This window comes from Merops nubicus, unplaced genomic scaffold (assembly GCF_000691845.1).
Source record: "Merops nubicus isolate BGI_N331 unplaced genomic scaffold, ASM69184v1 scaffold35731, whole genome shotgun sequence".
In the NCBI taxonomy this organism is placed as follows: Eukaryota; Metazoa; Chordata; class Aves; order Coraciiformes; family Meropidae; genus Merops; species Merops nubicus.
In genome coordinates, this window is record NW_008590883.1 from 1,587 (window position 1) to 23,171 (window position 21,585).

A 21,585-nucleotide genomic window follows, 5' to 3' on the forward strand; every position below is an offset into this window, starting at 1 on the left:
ATGTGGGCCCTACCTGGACTGGACAGTGTGCTGGCCTGAGGGCTACTCAGCTGGCTTGTGTTAGAGGGCACAGCAAGGCTGATGTCTACAAGTGTATTTTGTTACACAAGTAACTTTGCACGTTACTCAACAAGAAGTACAGGAAGACACAATAGCACCGTGTTTCAGCAAATGTGAATAAATTCAGTTAGGCTTTTCCAAAGGTTTGAGCTTCTGGACAGAGTTTCAAAACTTCTGCCTTGCTGTTTAAAATTTGATGGATAACAAGCAGCAAAAAAACCTGACCTGACTGAGGAGCTGTAATGGTAACTTCAGCTGGGGCTTTCAGGTGTCTTAGTAGAAGTCATCAGAAGGAACTTTCCTGATATTTCTGCCTAAATTTTTGGTTTTGAAATGTCTAGATACCTGTAATGTGGCTAGGAAGGCGTGTTACTTGGAGAATGTTTGATTTGTTACTAAGCTTCATGTTTTTTTGTACACAGGAGATTAAATGTTCGAGTGAATATTGAGCTACTATCAATTTCTAATCCTGTTCACAAAAAGGTTTGTGCATTAGTTATATTTGTGTCATTCAGTAGGTATTACCTCAGTTTCATTGTATATGAGGACAAATAGGCAAAGGAAAAGCAAAATATGATTTTAGTACGTTTGCCACTTGACCTTATTTTATTTTTTTTTTATGTAACTTATGGACTACTTTAGTTGATTTGGTATGGTGGAGCTTTTCTAGCCTTTTTAACTTTGGCTGTTCACAAGTCTTAGTAAGCTTGCAAACAAAATGTGTTCAGAGACCCTCAGAACAACCCAAGTTAGAGCTTAAGATCAGTCTTGCTTTAAGTATACTTGATATGTATTTAAGACTATAGAACAGGAGTTGTCTTTGCAAAGTCCACAACCAGCAAAAATGACAACTTGTATCTGGATGTAACATTGTGCGTTTTCTTCATAGGCTTGTTAAGTCTTTGAATGTTTGAAATTTATGCGGGGTGGAGCGGGTAGGAAGGAAGTAGTGTAGTAAATTTGCAGTAAACCACCTTGTTTCTCAGGAAAAATAGAAATGATGTTACTACTGGAGATTATAAAACCTTTTTTTATTCGATGCATGGTTTGTCACTTAAAACATCCACCTACCACGATGTTAAGATTGCTCATTGTTGGTTGTAGTGTTATTGAGTAAAGACTTGTTTGTAAAGGAGTACAGCATTTTTTGTTAAGATTCTGGTGACTGTGACCGTGATAATATTAAGTGTGAAGTAGCAGTTCAGTTAAGATGCTGCAACTTGGTTCACAGCTATGTCAGCAGGAGCCTGGAAATCCAGTTGGATACATACGTGAGTGACGAGTCTAAAGAAAACTTCAAAGGCTTGGATCACTTAATGGGACAGCAAACCAGGCAGGGGTTTTTATCCTACTCAGCAACCTGCCCCAGCTGTTTTGGGGTGGCATTAATTTTAGCTTGAGCTAGATGCTAGCTCCAGCCATAACCTTTGTTTGTAGGTCTCCAGCTGAGAGTTCTGTTAGTGTTGCTGGCATCTGAATGGCTGAAGCTTGTTTCCATTTGGTGTATATACATGAGCTATGGTCAGGCTTCAGCTCAGTGAGCAGAGCTTTCAGGATTCTACTTCCTGTGGAGAACAGGGCCTGGGCCCAGTGTGCCAGGTGTCTGCATAACCCCAGCCTTGGGATGAAGTTGGAACAGTTGCAGAGAAGGCAGTTTTTCCCAAACGCTCTGTAGATCCTCAGCTAACACATGAGTTTATTTTTAAAAGCTTAGCAGCATAATGTTACAGTTTCCCTTACAACCTTCATGGACTTAAGCAGTATCCACTTTGTTTGCTTTGCAAAGCTCTGTATTCAAATCCATAAACTCTCGAGAAGGTGGTTTCTTAAACTTCTAGGAGCAGTTTGCTCTGAAAAACTTCCAGATACAGGAATGATGTGTATGTGATCCATTACAGTGGATTCCTAGTGCTACACTCTATTTCATCATGGGGAGAAACAGCAAATAGTTTTCTTTCTGTAAAAATGAAGACACATTGAATCTTGAAACCTTTGCTGCTCAAAGTTGAAGGGTTTTACTTGATTTATTTTTGTGAGAGTTTTCCTGTTTTTCCCACTGTGGTACTTGAAACTGTGTTAAACATTAGTGTTTTCCACCTTCTGAATTAGTTGCTACAATTCTATCTTACTTTTGGTTAAACAGTAAGAATGTTAAATACTGTTTGCAGCATTGGTTTACAATATCTGAATAATCCTACAGGGTGGATTATAGTATTTTAAATCATATTTAAATGTCTGTCTTTTCAGGATTTAGCTGTTCGATTGACTGATGATACTGATCCTTTTTTCCTTTACAACCTTGTCATATCTGAAGAAGATTTTCAAAGGTAATTGAAATTACAATGTCTTGTCCGTGAAATATTTCCCCATGGCAAAAAACAGTGAAGTAATATTTTTACCTTAGAATGTCCTCTCCTAAAATTTTTAGGTTTTGTTTGGGGGTTTCTGCTTGGTTTGATTTTTTTGCTTTGTTCTTAAAAAAACGATGTGATCACTGTGTGGATCAAAAGACAAAAGTAAAATAGTGTTTGCAAAGCAGGTGTGAGAAGTGTTTGTGACACGGGGCAGGGCTCTGTGCGTGCACTGCTGAGTGTCTGGTTCTGTCTCTGAGCTGGCTGCATCTGTGGTGAAGGTGCACAACTGAACAAACAAGTGGGGGTTGGATGGTCTCCCTAATGGTTGAGTCTCCCCTCGTTGTATTTTGCTCCTTCCGCGTGGCCCTATCCAATAACCACGCTGCCCTGTGCTGTAAGGAAGACTCCAAGGAGCACATTGCGTGTGCTACAATAACTGAGTTTCTTAGTGCAGCTCGTCTGCAAGAAATCTTGAAATCCAAAGTATCCTCTGGCGATTATCATCTGAGACATGGTCATGTTTCTTCTGTGCTCAGGATTGAAAATAACACACTAGCAAACTAATGATCAGAATGAATTCTTTCTACTAGTATAAACAAATTATAGGAAATAAATTACCATCTATGTGGTGTTCATATTTTTTTTTCCAATCTGTTTATATAGTTTAAAATCCCAGCAAGGACTCTTGGTAGACTTCTCTGCTTTCCCACAAAAATTTATAGATCTGCTTCAGCAATGCGTGCAGGAACAGAACAAAGATATCCCAAGGTAGGTAATAAGCGAGTGCCAGATTCCTGTGTGTACATGTTGAGTTCTTAAAATACTCGTCAGCCACTCAAACTGAGAAGAGTCAGAAGAAGAAGGAGAATTTAACCTTCCCCTGGGTGCATCTGAGTATCAGTTGGTGGACGTTACTGATAAAACCTTAGGAGAAGTCTTAGGAGAACTCAGCAGTGGAATTATTTCTGGTAATAGTCTCCTCATTTAAGGTGAAGCTGGCAAGCTTCACAGTCTAGCAGATGTGCAAACACTTGAATGCTAGAGAGCTAATCTGAATTCCGTGGACAGGGGTGTTCACTGTCTCACAGCAGAAGGCGAAGTTCTAAGGCATTCTAACGAGGAATTTTTTTTTCACTGATTTCCATGTTCTAATATTAAGATATAAGGGGAGAGGCCTGAGGTCCACTTTTCCGCTAGTGGCCTTTTCACGTGTTATTTTTGTTTGTGTGAGTGTTGAGGAAAACCCTGCCTTGAGTACTGAAGCTCCACTCCAGTAGTCAGGATGTTTACTGGAGTATATTCTGTGGGCTGTGAATTTACTGGGTTGTAGGAAGCGTGGAAGTGAGGGTACTGTTTTCCTTTTGAATTTGGTTACAAGGCCTTACTTGGTCTTGGACTTAAGTCTAAAATGGGCTTCTGAAAATTTTACAAATAAACTGGTTAGTTTTGTACGTTTCTTTATTATAAAGGTGCAAGCGTTTTAGTTGATATTTGTTTGGAGTCTTATCTACAACACGGGGACTGCATTTTGTAGTTCTTTTTCAAATAAAAACTAGACAGCCTTTTACCACACATATAAGAATAGATTTTATTTGAAAGTAGCTTGAAGGATCTACAGATAGTTTCAGGAAAATAAATATGCTAAACATTTGTTTATTTTTTGTTTTCCCTAGGTTTTTGCTGCAGTTAGTTTCTTCAGCGTCTGTTCTAGATCACACACCTGTCTTTTTAAATGTAGTGGAGACCAACCCGTTTAAACATCTTACCCACCTCTCTCTAAAGTTTCTACCAGGAAATGATGCAGAAATAAAGAAATTTTTAGCCAGCTGTTTGAAATGCCTTAAGGTAAGAAGAAGGCTTATCAGAGCTGCAACTGGGCCTTGATGTTATGTGTACTTGAGCATTTTTTTTCAGTCTTCATACTTCAAAATTACATACCAAGTGGTTGTGTTATGAAAGTAACTTGCTATTATCACTCTAGCAAGGAAAATATTACATGTATATTTGGCCAAGTGCTAAATTTCAGCTGGCGCAAAAAAAAGATACTAAAAATGTAATGCTGGTGCAGTTGGTAGTGTGCTGGGTTTTATTTAACGAGAAAATCGTGGCCTCATAGTTGGGCTGTTATCTGTTTCAATTCCGCAGCCTGGCATTTGTCTGTCCTGCTATGCTGTCATAGTCATAGCCACCTAATAAGGCATTTTAACAACATAAATTTGCAGTCTTTCAGTGGATGTGTTGTTCATGAAAATTCTTTATAAACAAGTCTTTATGATAAGGTACTGTTGCCTTATAGAAACTTGTTAAGAATTTAATCTGGCGTTTTTACCATGTGAGTTAGTGCCTTTTCTTATAAACTTATATCTTATTCCATAAGAATTTTATTTAATAAGATGATTTTTCCATAAATACAACAGTTATGTGGTTGCTTACGAAGGGTTTGCTGATAAAATGGCAGCTAAATACTATTCCTGTTTTGGGAGCTAAGGATTTTACTTGATGTCAATTTGTATATAGGAAGACAAAATGATGCTGGAAGAAAAACTCAGAAAAACTGAAGAGGATCTTACCAGACAGCTGAGCTACACTCAACAGGTAGTGTAAGTTTTTAACTTGCCTTTTGTAATTTGCACTTTTTTTTATCTGTGGAAAATGTACCTGCCTGTGGGCTGCTTGCTTTGCCACTGCCTAGCCAAGATAACTGCCTTGGGGTCGAGTGGACAGAAGAGAAGCAGCCTACTGGAGCTTTTCTACAAATGAGTGAAGCGTGCAACTGAAGAATAAAACGTAGTTCTTACAGTACTAAGTCAGAATTTTACTTTCTTTTGTACGGAGGTCTGTCTGTGTGTGCACACAAAGTATATGCTAAATATATGGTAGTGTGAAGGTAAATACATGTTTTCCATGAATGGTTGGAAATCCTTATATTTGGAAAAATTGTGAAACCATGATAAACAAATTGGAAGCCTTGGACTTTGTGTTACTCTATTACTTCTCTGGTTTTTGCAGCCAGCCCAGTAATGACTTCACATTTGTGTTTCAAGGGGATGATTTGAGTGAAGTTCTAGCAAGGTGGCTTTTTTGATTATCACGAAACAGATAAAATCCATTAAACTGCTGTTATGGAGCTTTATTGGAGTGGAATACTTGTTTACTTCATCTTCACTGTTTTGGTTGGTGTTACTGGATTGTATTTGCTAAATGGGAATGCAGAATTACAAAACAAAGAAAGGAAAAGATGCTGCTGAAGAACTACTCTTTTTTCCTTACTAGAACACTGTGTTAGGAGGGCAGGGAACATCAGCAGGCTGTTTTTCACTCTTAAACAGTGGTTGGAAGATAAAGCAATTGGAACTGAAGGTTATTTTATACATAGTGTCAGGCAGGGGCTCTTTGGCTTCTTGGTGCCTTAGCTTTCCTGTTTGTAGGGTGACCAGGTGTTTTGGCATCTGGTGCTGAAACAGATTTTTCTTAATTCCATGTCCTTTCTAAGAAGTAATAATAAAGAATCAGTCAGTATCAATTGAAGTGCTTTTTAAGTTTTAAAACTCCATATGCTTTGTCAAACTTAAACAGAGCTTGTCAGAGAAGAGCCGAGAACTAGACAAACTGAAAAATGAGTGGACATCGTGCACTGCAGCTCTAACAAACAAGCACACACAGGAGCTGACAAATGAAAAGGAGAGAGCTCTCCAGGTATGGCAGGAGAAAAGAATTAACAGCATTCTTAGATGTGAACAGCCTCTCGGCTTAATTTTCAGGTTCATTGAATAACCACTTCATTTCTTTGCTTCTCATAGGCACAAGCTCAGTACCAGCAACAGCATGAGCAGCAGAAAAAAGAATTAGAAAATTTACATCAGAAAAGTATTCAGCAGTTGCAGAACAGACTCTCAGAACTCGAGGTCATCAATAAAGATCTAACTGAAAGGAGATACAAAGGAGACTCCACAGTCAGAGAACTGAAAGCAAAGCTTTCTGGAATAGAAGATGTATGGCTTATTAATTTTCATAACCAAACAATATTTTTAGAGCACTAATGCTCCTGCCTACGCATGTAATACAGAATTAGCATATTGTTTGCCCAGCTCCTCTTCATTCTGTGTTATGCTTACTGTTTAGATATATCTGTTTAAATTACTGTTACAGGTTTTCTTAAAATCAATAAATATATTTCTTCTTCATTCATTCTAGGAATGTCAAAGGGCAAAGCAGGAGGTGCTGTCACTGCGTCGGGAGAACACTACTCTGGATGCTGAATGCCATGAAAAGGAGAAGCTCATTAATCAGCTACAGACACGGGTTGCTGTTCTGGAACAAGAGATCAAAGATAAAGATCAGCTGGTTCTTAGAACAAACGAAGTATTAGATGCAACACAAGAACAAAAGGTTCCTTCAAGTTCCAAAACAATTTTCCCTATAAAGCTTTACAGAACCTTCTTAAATGCAGTTGACCCATTAATAGCAGCTGAACAATTTTATGAATGCAGCAAGTAAGCTTTCAAATGTACTTACAGATTCTACATTATGGCATCAAAAGTATATTGGGTCCAGTTTTACGAAGATTGCTGCTGTTCTGATGATGTTGTACTGGAGTAAAGTTAGTGGTACTTTTCAAAACATGGATGACTTGAGATCCTGTGTAATTTGATAGAAAAGCAAGGGCCAAATTTTTTGTAAGGATGAGTTCTCAGAGTTATTGAGGTTCTACTTGAAATCGTAAGCAATGTCTATCACAATTCTATTATAATACTTTTAATGTTGTTTTAAAGGTGATACTGGAAGAGAATACGGAGAAAAAACAAAGTCATATTGAAAAGCTAGAAACAACAATTAAGTCACTGTCATCTGAACTTCTTAAGGTTTGTTTGAACATGCCATTGTTATTAAATATCTTCCTTATTTTTAGGTGTTTGAGAATATCTGGGTTTTTTTTTGATAGGCTAATGAAATTATCAAGAAGTTACAAGGAGATTTGAAAACTTTAATGAGCAAATTAAAATTGAAAAATACAGTAATGATTCAACAGGAAAAACTATTGGCAGAAAAAGAAGAGACACTTCAAAAAGAGCAGAGAGAACTGCAGGAGCTGGGACAGTCTCTGAGGAAGAAGGAGCAGGAGGTACTGTGGCGGGTTAACCCCTTGTCCTGCAAGTGCTGTTGTACGTACCGTGTTGGGGGTTGTGGGTTTCAGCTGAATTGAAGCGTGGAATGTGCCCTCTTACTTAGCATGTTTATGGAAATTGTAATCAACTCTTCTTTTTTTTATTTATGTGCCAACCATATGGAGGAAAAGTAAAATCATATTAAAGAAAGAGTATAGAGCAGTATTTTTCATGTAAAAGTTGGTGAGGGAGCACGAATAGGAACAGAGTGAATTTGTTCTTCCATTCAGTATATTGCTGTGCTTAGTCCTTGCATTATGTGCTCATAGAAGAGGTGAGGTCAGAAAGGTTTCTGGCTGTCGTCTTGTCCAAAACCCTACCTAAAAGTAGGGCTTATTTTAAAAGAATTATTTTACTGCTTTTGTAAAAAATGGAGTTCAAACATCTCTAAATCATTTTAGAACACTTTCATAGATTTTTTTTATAATTTATTTTTTCTTCAGTTTGTGATTAGTAGTAGGTAATATTATAATTATTATGGAAATGTTGCAGGTTAGCAAGCTACAAGAACAGCTAGAAAGTACGATGCAGAAACTAGATGAAAGTAAGCAGCTACTGAAAACCAACGAAAACGGTGAGTTTCTACAATTGCATTTCTGCCTCTAACAATGACATAGTGATCTAGCTGCTACTGCAAATTAAGGGAAGCAACTTTACAGCTTTACTGGTGTTCTTTTTGGAAAGAGCTGTGACTGTTGCCCTTTATGGAAAAGGAGCTTCTCTCTGTAGTGAGCATGCAAGCACCTGGAGCTGCCAGGAGAGGAGACTTGGTTGTGGCTGGGCCTCGAGGGCAGAGTGCATGTAGGGAGTGAACTGAGGAGGCACGTGGGGGTGGAGGAAGCTTGTGGTGATGCTTGAGCTTAAGGAGGACAAAGAGCCCCCCCAAAGGCTCCCCCCCCCCCCAGCTGTGACTTTTCTGAGGAAAGGCTACTTGCCATTTTAAACAGCTTGTGAGAGGTAGGCAGTGAGCTTGACTTTTCTCTTTTGTCTTCAGTAATCACATGGTTAAACAAACAGCTGAATGAAATTCAGATGGCAAAGAAGCCAGAGGCGGCCGCTGGTGCGCACAGTGGAGTTCGGGCTGCCGGCCCTCCTCATGGCCTGGTAAGGTGCAACTGTACTTGTGCAGAGAGGGTTCTAATTTATAGCTAGATACGTTTAATATTTTAAAGTTACATGTTTTCATTAAGAACGTGAATGTTTGAAAAGTGTTTTTTTTTCTCTTCTCAGTAGGGAGGCTCAAATGAGCATTAGCTTTCCAACTGTGGTTATTTGTTAATTTTGGAATTTTGAATCTCTACCAAAAAATTACTTCAAAAATAAGTTTCCTCCTTTATGGATGTATTCTACTTCTCTTACAGCCTGACCAACCCTCCTTTCTCAGCTCAGGAATCCATCATCCCCTCTCTCCTCTGTATGCCTTCCAGAATGCCCCGGAAGCAGCACACAGCAGAAATGTCAGTGTTGGGGCGGGTGCTGTGCGGGGCGGGGCGGGGGTCAGACCTCGGTGTCCTAAGCGTGTCTCAGAGCACACTGGGGCTGGCTGCACGGCCCGGTAAGAGGGTTGTGGTCATCTTTGCACCCTCTGCTGCACAGAGGTGCTGTGCAAATAGAGACACTGAAGTTCCCTCTTGAATACATTTACTAGTGGGTCATCATAGCTGGAAGCAGCTCTTTAACTTCCAACTCCTAACGTTTCTGCAGGTTCAGTTTAACACTCAGCTTTCCAAAATGAATCGATGTTCAGATGTTCAGACAGCGACTACAACTGGTCATCCAGCAAATAAGGAGAAGTAAGAGACATCTAGTGCATTTTTTAGTGTTGTTTTGAAATCAAAATTTTTGTAAAGCCATTTGCTGTGTGTGTGGCACTGAGCAGAACATCTCCAGTACTGAGGCAGTTCTGCCATCTGCCTTTCTCCGTCAACACATTAATGGCATTGAAGTTGTGGCAGATTGCGTTGGACACTACACGTGGTTTATAATTAAGAGCCATGCATTCAGGAGTGGATCCCAAGGAACAAAAGTTCATTGTCTCCTCTTGTGACAGATCTAAGGCTATCAGGTGATGGGTCAAGTGAAAAAAATTAGTTTGACTATTCTTGACCCATTCAGTGATCATTTACCTTTAAATGATAAAGTTCATAGGAATGCAGTAGTTCCACTTCAAGTTAAGGTATTTCTGAATTAGTCTGTATCCACACTTGCTGTTAATGCACTGCTAACCAATTACATTTGCTTAAAACGTTAATGCACTGCTAACCAATTAACGTTTTAAGCAAATGTAACTTTTTTATTTCTAGTGGTGAAGGTTTGGGGCTGGAGTCAAAGTATTTCAAGAAAAAAGATGACAGCATTCCTTTACGGGGGATTAGTCAGAACACACTTAACTCGGGTAGGTATGGGAATAACCAGACAAGGCCTGTTGGCCAGGTACTTAAAGGGCTCATCGTTGCAGATCTGTGACCAGGGTCTTGCTTCTGCTGCTCTACAGAGTACCTGAAGCCGTACTTGCCAACCAAAGCCCAGCCGTCACCAAAAGCTGCAGCAACACCCACCTCCGCATACTTTCCTGGGCAGTAGACAGGTTCTTCTGGACGTCCTCCACTAACCATGCCAGGGACTCCTGGGTGTCCTGTAACAATGTATTAGTAAAGTATCAATGTGAACTGACCTAGCTTTGCAAGCTGGCTGTTTTCTTTGAGAAAGGTGCTATCATCTTGCCTTTTTGTGATTCTTGAGCCTGAAGCTAAAGTTTTAAGGGACCGTGGTGGGAACATGGCTGTAGTTTGGCCACAGGGGCCGTGCAGGGTTTTCTCTTGGCAGAGTGGGACTGTGTGTGGCAGCTGCTGGGGTGCGTGGGCTCTGCTCAGAGGGGTGTCTGAGACAACATGGCTCCGTCGGCACGTCTCGACTCCTTTCAGAGAAAGGATGATGCAGATGCAAACACTGATCTCCCTTACAGGTTTAACTTTAAGAACTTGCTTTGTTTTGGAACCAGCTGATTTGAATGGCATATAGACTTAAAAAAGCTATTTAGTATTCAAGATACCAAATTATTTCACCAAAGGCCTAAAATTAGAACTTAAAATTCTCCCTCCTGGTTACCTGAACTTTTCAGGCATAAAACACTATAGGGTGAAGTAACTGACAAGTTAACTACTGAAAGCATCCGTAACACCTAAAATCTACATTATTCTTACTAAATGTACTTTGCAGCTCTAAGACTGTCCTGAAATTTAGGAGTTAAGTTTAGGTGGACTGCGTCTGTTCAGCTTGTGCTGCTACCTGGGTTCAAATGCTGGAACTGTAACAACTTCATTCTGCACCATCTTTTAACTGGCATCCAAGTATTTGTAATATGCAAAATACATTTTAAAAATATGCATATTTGCAAATATTTGTGTATTTCTGTTGTTAAAGAGATTTCCAACCTTCTACCTTAATTATTTAAAAGTATCCTGAGGACTGTATATTTACCTGGTTTGTTTTGCAGTGCAAAATGTGTACGCTTGTTTATAACTCGCCATGTGTTAAGTTTCAATGGAAATATTAAATGGTTTTTATCAAACCTTGACTAGTAACGTTTTACAGAGCACTAACCCAGCTGGGCTGAGACCGCAGGGTGAGGTAAGTGCCACAACAGCACCACTGCGTTCACCTCACCTCTTCTGGAGTTCCGTCTTCTTCTCACCGGCCGAACTATAACACATGCTAGCTACAGAGCTTTGATTAAGGTTTTAAGAGACATTAACAATTATTTAAAAATTCATTAAAATATTCAACTTTATTAACAGTATATTTACATCTTTTTTTTCCTGCTCTTTGTCAACCATGGTGAATGTTCAAAGGTAAAAAAGCATTAAGCAATAACCACGAGATGAAAACATTTTAAACCTATACAATACTTTATACACAAATTTATACAAAGGAACACTTAAATAATACAACCGGACACAAAAATATACACTTTTAGAGAAATTCACATCGGTAATTGTATAAAGCTCTTCTGTACTAAGGGTCCTGAAAATTTAGGACTAAAACATTAGCTCTGTAATGCAAAAGGGTTATTGTGACAGTCCTCAAAGGCCACTATATAGCGCGCGGACATAGTCAAGGCTATCAGCTTGTATCTCGGTCTGTGTATTCAAGTTTTGAGGTCCTTTATGATTATGCAAACATCAGAAATAGTGGTAAAATAAACGGTACTGAGGAAAGCAGAGTTTTAGAGCCAGTATTAAAATCTGTAGGCTCAAAACAGCCACTTCATAGTTAAACAAGTGTTTGATACTACCGTTTATTCAAAAATAGAAAGAGTAAATGCACTTACATAAAAATAACTTTTACTGTTCAGCAAGCGTGCTCATGTGATTTTTATATTAGTACAAACTTAAAAAAGAAACCTGCCACGTGACTTTTGAAACAAATGATACAATTCACCTTCTCCCTACTGGAGTTACATTTACATTAAGGCTTTGAATCACCTGACCCAAGGTTTTACAACACGAGCGCAGGCTCCGCGGGGCTGCCGGCAGGTCCTGCCGAGACTCGGGGGGACGGGAATTAAAGCTCACCACCTCCGGGAACCGGGGCTCGGGCTCACGCCTCGGCTCTGCTCCTCTCTGCCACCCAACGAGAAGGGAACGCTTAGCAATAACAGGATTTCATGGCGAGAGACAAGTAGGTAACAGTTTGTTTTTAAAAGCAAGTTATTAATTCCATGGCAACGTCTTTGGAGAAACTTCCTCTTTTTTTTCTTTTACTCCTACAGTTTTCATGCAGAAAGATACTTCTTAAGATTACCTTAAGAAATTACATTTTTGATGGAATTGGAATGTGTATCCCAAACTGCTGATGAAAAAATGTCAGAGAGATCTTCCAGGATTTTTGTCATACGTTGGTGTCTTGCAGTAACGGTTCTTTAGCCTCGCCGGGAGCTTGAGGGCTGTGGGGATGGCCGTGGCTGCCACAGTGTTTCTTCCAGCTGCTGGGTCGCACGTTTAGATTCGTGTGTTCGGGAATAAACAAGGCAACGAGTAGCGCCAGCAGCACCGAGCACGCTCCAAACAGGAATGGGGGTCCGGGAATTATAGAATTCTGAAAACAACAGCGACACCACCAGGTAGTAGCGACCCTTTCACACATGTTAACAGGCTGCAACTGCCAACGACATGCATTTCAGGAAGGGGAGGAACTTGCTATCCTAGCAATCAAAGGATTTGTTACATCCCAAGAATTCTAGGAGAGGGAGCATTATGGGTCTTATTCATATTTTTTTGGATCAGTAAGTAAATTTACCTGTTGTAAATGGTACTGTGTGACACTGCCTCCTGATGGTGATTCAGGCATGGGGAGTTCATTCAGTTCAACGTGAAATATATAGAATATAAAACCATAAAGTGCTGGTCCCAAACCATTACACAGTCCTCTAATTCCTGTTATCATCCCTTGAACAACACCTGGGGAAAATGAACCACACTGTTACCCATCGGTATTTATACATATATCATTAGCTATTTTTTAATGGCTCAGTAAAACTATTCACCTTCACAGGGATGGAAGCAGGAAAGCTTCTCTAAATGGCGTTGCACTATGGGTAGCAAAAAACAAGGGGCACAGGAAAAATGTCATTATAGTCCACTGAAGGTTTTTTTCCCCCGTTTTCCTCTAAGCACAGAGAGTACTTGCCGTGCTGTTTACCGTCAGAGGCCAGTACAGCTACAGTGCCCCTGCCGTCACTGGCTCGGGCAGGAGAGCACACTGCGTGCAGCCCGGGCAGCTGAGCACACTTGGCACAAGCAAGGAAAAGACACAACATGTGACATTTGCTGAATAATTTGGTACCACTGGGACCCGCCGAATGTGTTCCCTCTGTGCCAGAAGGGCGTGATGTGCACATCTGTGCACCTTCCAAGTAACTCAGTGTATGGGCTGCTCTGTGCCAAGATTCAAGTGACTGACTGGTACTAAGACAACGCCCTGACTAGAAAGTGGAGTCAGAACCTACCCTGCTGGTCAGCGTCAGCAGTGCGCGAGACCAGGGCGCTCACGGCGGGGAAGGTGATGCTGGACATGGCTGCCACGGCCCCCGCTGCCCACATCATCCTGCAAGACACAGAGTGGAAGGAGCCACCCTGCCCGGGGCATGCCCCTAGGCGGCTGCGCATGCGCTGGCGCGTCCGCCCTCCGCAAAGCTCAGCTGCAGAAGAGCCACGTCTCGTGCAGGGACAGCAACGAGGTTTACGTACCAGGGCTCTGATCCAAAGCCGTACCATGCAAGCTGTAGTATCTGAAATCCCAGGCCCAGGAGTATGGTATTCTTATTTCCAATGGAACGCATAAGTAAACTCAAAACTATTGTCTGATGGGGAAAAAGTAGGAGAGAAAAGAAAGAAGAAGAAAAATAATGTTTTATTCTAAATGTCAAATACATGCAAATAAATAAAAACATACATTTTATAAAGCCAAATAAATTCCTCCAAAGCAGCATTTAGCTAGGTATTCAGAAGCCTCTACCAAAAACCCAGCAATCATTGAGCAAGTTTATCACAATCTCCTTTGGTGAGCAAAGAACTGAGTTTTCCCAACACAACACACACTGCTCTGGATGCCGCTGAACCAAACCCTGGTTGGCAAGCTGGTTTTTCATCTCAGCTGAAGCACGAGTGTTACTCCATTGCTCAAGAGCGAGACCAGCAGCTCCAGGAAAGGCAGGTGCCATTTCGGGAACCGCTGTGCTACCACAGCTCTCAGCTCTTTCCACATTACCGATTGGTGAGGTACAGCAGCAGAAACTCACCTGTGCAATAATGGAAAGAATCCCAAGGACCGCTATAAATGCTGCGACACTCTCAGATGAAAATCCCATTATCTATATTAAAAAAGGCAATTTGATTAGTAACCGCAAACTGCATATTGCGATGTCACAAACATCAGCAAGAGAGCACCCAGTGCAGAAGACTGGTATATTCAGCTCTTCAGTGACTTAGGAAAAAAGCTGCAGGGTGGTTTTTTCATTATATCAAGCAAGTGTACAAAAATAAAGGGGCATGAATAGGAAACAAGGAAACGGTTCCCTCCAAAAATACCAAAGCAGTTTAACATAGTGTACCTCATAGTCCAAAACCAACGTAAATAATGACAACCAATTTGTAACACATTGCTCACTCTCCTCGCAGGAGGACTTAAATCAGCTGCTGGAAGCTTTTCAATTATACTAGTTATCTATACTGTCTGTATTAATTCAGCAATATTGCCAACTCTCCTGTAACTTTACTTTTGTTGAAATCCGTATCAAAGGGCCAAGTTACCTGTCTGAGGTATAAGAAGAAGCTGGAATATTGACCCGCCTCTGGGAGGTAGGAAAGAAAGACTGTTATGCAGATTAGCAGCACGACGGAGTCCTGGCCAACTTTCTTCAGTGACTAGGGCAAGAGAAAAGTATAATAAACCATTAATCTTCAGAAGAGCATACCTAGCAAGGATCTGTAAAGTGTGTCAGTGAAGCTATTATGTAGCACCACCAAAATGTTCCCTGCGTGTTTAGCAAAACATGAGCACTGACACATGGCCAAACAGAAAAAACAGGTTTTGTTTTTCAAGCTGAAAAGGTAGCACATCTTCAGTCTCTTCCCAGTCTTGAAAGCTCAACATTAACAAATAAAATACTCCACATATTTCAATAGCTTACTGCAAAGGGGTCAGCCTGTTCCCATGAGATAGGTGCCCCCCAGGAGGCTGGCCTCATCTTCTCCGGCAGCGATTCTGGTACCGCAACAAGGATAAAGCAGATGTCCAGCAGGGCTATTGCTGTGGCCAGCACCACGACCAGGCTGTCCCCGTAGACTCGGCCGAGGTAGGCACCAATAGCAGGGCTGGTAACTAAACTTGCTGCAAACGTTGCTGAAACCTACAACAAAAAACAGCCGTTAAGATTTTCAATTGTAAAAGCCAGCTCTATTATTCCCCATTTCCCCTCCTTTTCAGAAGCCTAACCATTTTAATCAGGTAGTGATTAACCTTTCCCCCGTGACTCCATGGCAGCAGCTGCATGTTTGGAATGGCCAACATTTGTCAAGAAAACCTTTTGACAACTGGAGAGCAGCGTGAGGCTCGCAGCACTCCAGCACACACTGACTCGAGCGGGTTTAGTTCACTACACAGGCTGCTGGGACCTCTGGAAAGTGATACGCAGTATTTAATCTTCATGTTTGTGAAACATTTAATGCCCGGTAAGAAAAAAACCAGCGTGTATCAAGGGCATATTAAATTTAATATGCTGGTTAATCCAGCTTGATACAACGGATCTTCAGAAAGGAGGAATAACTAAATCCCCTCAAATTACATCATTAACACTGGTAACAACTGCTAAGAGAGCCATCTGAAAGACAGCTTTTAACACAGTTATATTTTAAGTTAGAAGCAGAAAATTCTAGAGATACAGACCTGGATGACAAGAACAATTAAACACAAAAACCTTCCTGCAATCTAAAATTTACTTGCCACACAGAAGAAACACAAATGCTATTTTGGAAAGCTTTGTCTGCTAAAGTGTGTAGTATTGAATGCCACAGGAACAGAGACAAAACCCCACATACCAGACCATAGGCCATGCTTCTTTCATGTTCTTGGGTTATGTCTGCTACATATGCAAAAACCACAGAAAACGTCACTGCAAAAACTCCAGAGACAGAGATGACAGCAAAGTACCACCTGAGAACATAAAAAAAGTTAGACCAGCCAAGTAGAAACAAAAAGTCTCCACTTACTTACAATCCAAGCACTTGAGAAAGCAAAGTATAAAACGGCAGCCACACTTCCGGTTACAGAGGTTACTGCATGCACTAGCTACCATTGGTAAGACTCATTTCTGCACCGCTGGTTGATACGTCAGTAACATGGCCGCCATGAAGACCTGACCAGTTTACTGGATACCTTCCTAGTATCTTTTCCAAATGTGCTTAACTAGGAAGTGGTTTGAGCACAGAGCTCAAAACCTGCAGCTCTTAAAACTCTGACCAGGCTGTTCGGCCTCATAGCAGCTACTTCAGTTAGGCTGTGCTCTCCCAAATTTGCAACAAAGGAATACAAAAGCCTCACCCTTCCATGAAGCACAAACAATATTTTCTCCACAACACTACACACATAAGTGGTGTAGAGCAACCTTGGCAAGGAACAGTAAATCTAGTGTGTAGGAATTTACTAACCATGGGCTGATCTTCATGAGCGGTATTGGTGCACAGGTGAAAAATACCGTTAGCAGCAGGAAGGACTTCCGCCCCCAGACATCAGACAGGGCTCCTATGAGCGGGGCACTGAGGAATGATAATAAGCCCTGAGCGGCAGAAAACATTGGAGTTATTTGTAAGCGTTGAGAGCCCCGAGAGCCGGCCGCGCCCCAGCCCCACAACACCCCGGCCCTGCCTTCGTTGGGCCGCAGGGCAGCGCACCAAGGGCCACACGGCCAAGCACTACCGGCCTTCCAGCCCTCGTCTGGCTGTCTGCGTTTGAGACTGGTTACCTCAGAGCGACAGGAACATCGAACCGCAGATGATCCAGTCACACTAGCACTTTTATGAACTACGTTTTATAGTTTTATATATGTAGAATTCACATAAATAGAAGTAATTGAGAATACCCTACTGGAGCAACAAGCTCCAAGCGAAAAATTCTAAAATGTCAACACCGCGTGTATCATTTGGGATTAGTCAACCACCATTTTACTTGCTGGACACAAACGGCAGGTCCAGGCTAAGCAATATCTTACTAAAAGGAAAATGATGCCTGTTTGCTTTTTTCAGTGGCAGTTTATCCCCTGTTTTATTCGTACCATGGAAGCTACACTGAAAAACCTCCTGAAGGTTTCTCTCAGTTGGCAGTCATTGCTATGTTCCTCCCACCACCCAGTCTAAATGGTACTTCGAGTACCTTCTGTCACCTTACCTTTACTCCTTGAATTAGACCATTCATTAGAAATGTATGTTTTGGGAAGGTTTCATGCAAAACCTAGAGAAAAAAATACAACCACTGTCATTTACACAATATTATTAACTATAAATATTACCCATGATGGCCCCAGCTTTTATAGTGGCAGATCTCAAATAATCTATTTAATATTTAATATTTAATTCACATGGAAGTTACTTTGAGATTTTAGCTTTACTGGATACAGTTCTCAGCTCTCTCAACACTGGGAAGGATTCACATCATCCAACTTCAGTGTCTGGAATCTAAACAGACCACAGAGAACCTAGGACAGCGTTTTAGGTGGAGTTTCCTCAGGGACCTTCAAACTCTTCGTTCCTTTTAATTAGCAAGCGTGTGTCACTCTCAGAGATCAAATGCAAGCGGAAGGTGACCGCGCGCATTAGACACGCTGGTACTGTCTCACTGATCACAGAGGAGCTCTGACTGGCCTGACAGGGTCTGCCTCTGAAGCTCCCACTGAAAGCACAGCCAGCTCAGCAAAGATCTCCCTACCTACGCACACGCCCATGCATAATTTTACCAGTTTTCAAGCATATTTTTCTCCTTACATTTGTAACATGCCAACTTTTTGCAGCATCTTGAATGGAAAGATAATTTAATTACTGTCTTTTAAAGTCAGAAAATGCACGTAAGCTTCAGTGTTAGTAGACTTGCACATAAACGTCTGTGCTGATTCATGGCATTGCTTTAATTGAGTAATTTTAAATTCCTGATTTTGTGTAAAAATACAGAACTTTCCCCTTGCACAACAGAGCAGCTCAACAACATGTAATTTTCGCTTAATTCAGGAGCTGTTCAGTGCCTCTGCAGCCATACCCCACCTCCCATCCCCCGAGAAAAAGCTCAGGTGCATCACATACCACCAGAGTAGGTGCTGTCAAGAGTCCCCAAGCAAAAAACTCCAAGAAGATGACTATAACAGCGTGGTAGACACTGGGTGAACCTATTCCTTGAGGCTAAAACGAGAGAATAAACAGGTGATGAAAATATCTAGCAGTCTGTCACAGGCATGAGAAACAGCAGAGGGATTAGGAAATGAAACAGGACTCAAAACACCAGAATACGGTTACTCAAGCTAAGGTGCTACTGAGTGAAATTCCCTTTTTAACCTTTTGCTGCTGATGTCCTGAAGTGTCTTAATCCTCTGCAGAACACAAAGTGCTCTCTCATCTCAAATTAAAAAATAAACCACTTACACTACACCCTTCTGGGAAACAGGGATGCTACTGAAACCACAAACAGACTTTTTTACGCTTAAGCCTACACAATGCAAGGAAATCAAGTTTGCCTAACTTCAAAACATGGCAGCGTTCACACTCAGCTATCCCAAAGCCTAATTACCTGTCTATCAGCATTATAGCACTGCTGTTAGTAAGAGGCACCACAACTACCTACACAACTTTGATGGCTCTAAATCGGGAAAGAAAAACCTGAACTAATGAATGCCAGGAGTGAATCTGGGCACTGGTCGCTTCGCAAATAGTGAGAGCAGAGGCATTAGCTACAGCGTGCTTCAAACCTAGGAAGAGATCCAGATAAAAGATTTGAAATAAAGATCTTCAAATTCTTTGGTGATTTAGCATAATCCAAAGCAGTTTTTGAGGAGAACAAAAAGAGCATGGGTGGGACAACCTGCTCATCTCGTACACTGTAAACGCTACCCTGTCCAACAACACACCACAGTTCATCATGTGCAAGTCAAGGAAATGGTGCACTAATTATTGTCATATGAAGGCAGTATGAACAACTCATCAGAAATCCCACATGCATTCTCCAGGCTCAGACGTGCCGCCGGCGGAGCGGTACCGACCGGGCTGGGCCCAGCGCTCACACCGAGCCAGCGCCCACCGGCCGAGCAACTCAGCCCCTGCTCCAGAAGGCTCAGGCACACACCAAAGTGCAGGAAATTCTACTTAAACCTTCAACAAAATAAACTCCTGGAAAGAGGTTGCCCAGTGTGGAATCTCCAGCCCCCAAACCTGACCAGACAGCCCTGAGCAAACTGCTGGAGCTGGCCCTGTTTGGGAGAAGAGCGTGTAGCTTGGTTAGAGATGTTCAGAGGTGCCTCCCAACCTCAAATACTACACAACTTGAAGTTTGACTTAACACAATACTAGAATCTTTCTTTTATGCAAGTCATACATAGCTTTTTCTTCCAGATTCCAAGACTTCCAACCCACAAAGGAAAAAAAAAAGGCAGCCTTTTCAACAACTGTAGGAAACAATACCAAAATCCACACTAGCCATTCACCCCTGCTGCTAGCAAAGTCCAGCCTTTTCCAAAGGAGCCGTACCAGCACCTAAGAGGCAAGCTACAAAAGCACCTCAGCACCATGCTGGTTTTCTTTCCCCAGCCCTCTCCAGAATGTAAAGACATACCGGGCACATATTTCTACTATTTTTTCAGCCTATTCTCTTAGAGAGGTAAATTAACAGTCTTTACAGGCACAGAAAATGGCTATAATTATCTTCACTTCCCACAATTCATTTTGCTTTCCACCCAAACCCCTTATTTTAGTTTTCGCTTAAAAATTTATCCATCTCTGCACAAACTGTAAGTCACAACCTCGGCTGCTCGGCTCAATCTGACACAGGAAATTGGGCTCATTCTCACAGACCCGACTCCCGCCAAGTTACTGGCTGGTGACCCCCAAGGCATTACAGGTGGTGAGGCTGGAGTCATGACCCACCCTTGCCCCTCCACGCTCCAGGGGCCGAAAGCGCCTCTGATCTGTTCACGCAGAGCAGACACAAGCTCCAGAGCCATGGGTCTCTGTGCTGCCTTTGGGCAGCTGCTCAGAGCTCACGGGCACAAAGCACACCAGAATGGAACCCACAGCAGCCCTGCGCAGCGACACTGCTGGGGCCTCAGAAGCGTGTGAGCGGGTGGCTGCTGCCCTCTGCCTCGTCACCCCGCTGTCAGCAACCTGATTGGGGGGCTCCATTACATGGGCAGAAACACACAGAAGTGACATTTAGATCACTGGGGTTAAACTCCTCACTTTCCTGTTGCCAGTGCTCACCGATCGCAGGTGCTGCTCTTACCTATAGAAAAAAGAAGTCATTTAGTTACATTTAGATCATCGCCTCTAGTTATTTTGAAAGATGGTTGTGACTATAAAGTAGTGAAAATGCTCCTGAGATGGAAGAGAGAGGGAAGATCAGTAAGTGGCTAGATTGCAGTGTGTGAGGATACGCTGTGTGTTCAGCCCACAGGACTGCAGTACCAGCCTGATGGACTCCCCTGCCCCACAGGCACAGCGCAGGTGTCCTGCCCCACACACCCGCACCACCTGCTTTACAGACCAGCTCCTGTAACCCTGTAACCTAAGTGCAACCAAATCAGAAGGCCTGGAGATAAAAGATAAAGAGCCTCTGTGTGAACAACCTGGAATGGAGATGTTCCATCTGAGTTAGTGACCATATAGCCAGAGCAGAGTGTATTTACGTCTGGTGAAATCTGTGGCCCAAAATACTGCTCTAAGGATGCCCCTTTCTGCAGTTAGAGAGAAAATGTCTTTAACCAAACTCTTTGTGCTGCGAGGCATGGCAGCGATAAAGGCGCACACGCCAGGCAAGCCCCGGAACACGCACCGGCCAACAACAGAGTAACTGCTGTCCAAGCCACAGAGGCATCAGAGAACTCCAGAGCTGCTGCTCCTCTGGGGCACAGGAAAAGTCACCCGAACGCACTTCTAGGCTCTCTCTCTCCAGCAGTGCCCACGTGAGTACCCCCAAACTCATTTCATGACCACTTCAAAAATGCCTCATCTTGCATAGGAGGGACTCCAAGTGCTCATCAAGGAAGGGCAAACTCGGAACAGTGTTGAAACCACTGGTGTTACCACCTCTCCTCTGGTGAGTCTGAGAACACACACGCAGTACAGGCGCCATTAGACATCTTTTTTCTGTGTTAGTTACTATCCCACAAAGTGAACACCAGAGAAGCACCCATTCAGCAGTCCAACCTCCTGCAGCAGCTCCCGCCTCGTGGGGGGGGGGGGGGGGGGGGGCCCCGG

General features: G+C 42.2%; 2 protein-coding genes across 2 annotated transcripts; one reads left to right on the forward strand and one right to left on the reverse strand.

Moving 5' to 3' along the window:
• Nucleotides 1-460: 460 nt before the first annotated feature.
• On the forward strand, nt 461-10,162 carry SASS6 (spindle assembly 6 homolog (C. elegans); the record flags this gene model as incomplete). The annotated part of the gene is made up of 16 exons (XM_008950090.1): nt 461-543; nt 2,308-2,387; nt 3,078-3,182; nt 4,088-4,259; nt 4,932-5,009; nt 5,991-6,110; nt 6,215-6,406; nt 6,609-6,803; nt 7,187-7,276; nt 7,357-7,536; nt 8,072-8,153; nt 8,574-8,683; nt 8,941-9,099; nt 9,284-9,372; nt 9,883-9,974; nt 10,074-10,162. Coding segments are annotated over 16 exons (1,916 nt in total), but the record flags the coding sequence as incomplete, so codon positions are not given.
• Nucleotides 10,163-12,469: 2,307 nt separating this feature from the next.
• Nucleotides 12,470-18,516, reverse strand: HIAT1 (hippocampus abundant transcript 1). The gene is made up of 11 exons (XM_008950088.1): nt 18,427-18,516; nt 17,522-17,584; nt 16,786-16,913; nt 16,177-16,291; nt 15,270-15,488; nt 14,890-15,003; nt 14,379-14,450; nt 13,828-13,940; nt 13,587-13,684; nt 12,902-13,038; nt 12,470-12,733 (listed from the first exon to the last, which is right to left on the reverse strand). Exons 2-11 carry the CDS (start codon nt 17,546-17,548, stop codon nt 12,470-12,472), a joined length of 1,287 nt encoding a protein of 428 aa, XP_008948336.1. The 5' UTR covers nt 17,549-17,584; nt 18,427-18,516.
• Nucleotides 18,517-21,585: the final 3,069 nt, after the last annotated feature.

What these genes read in the sequence shown, in the direction of transcription:
- HIAT1 (XM_008950088.1), bottom strand. Translation starts at nt 17,548, where the DNA reads ATGAATGGTCTAATTCAAGGAGTAAAG. An exon ending in TCTTCTTATACCTCAGACAG is followed by an intron (nt 14,451 to 14,889) that starts GTAACTTGGCCC and finishes TTTTTAATATAG; the next exon opens with ATAATGGGATTTTCATCTGA. An exon ending in AATCACCATCAGGAGGCAGT is followed by an intron (nt 12,734 to 12,901) that starts GTCACACAGTAC and finishes TGGCAGTTGCAG; the next exon opens with CCTGTTAACATGTGTGAAAG.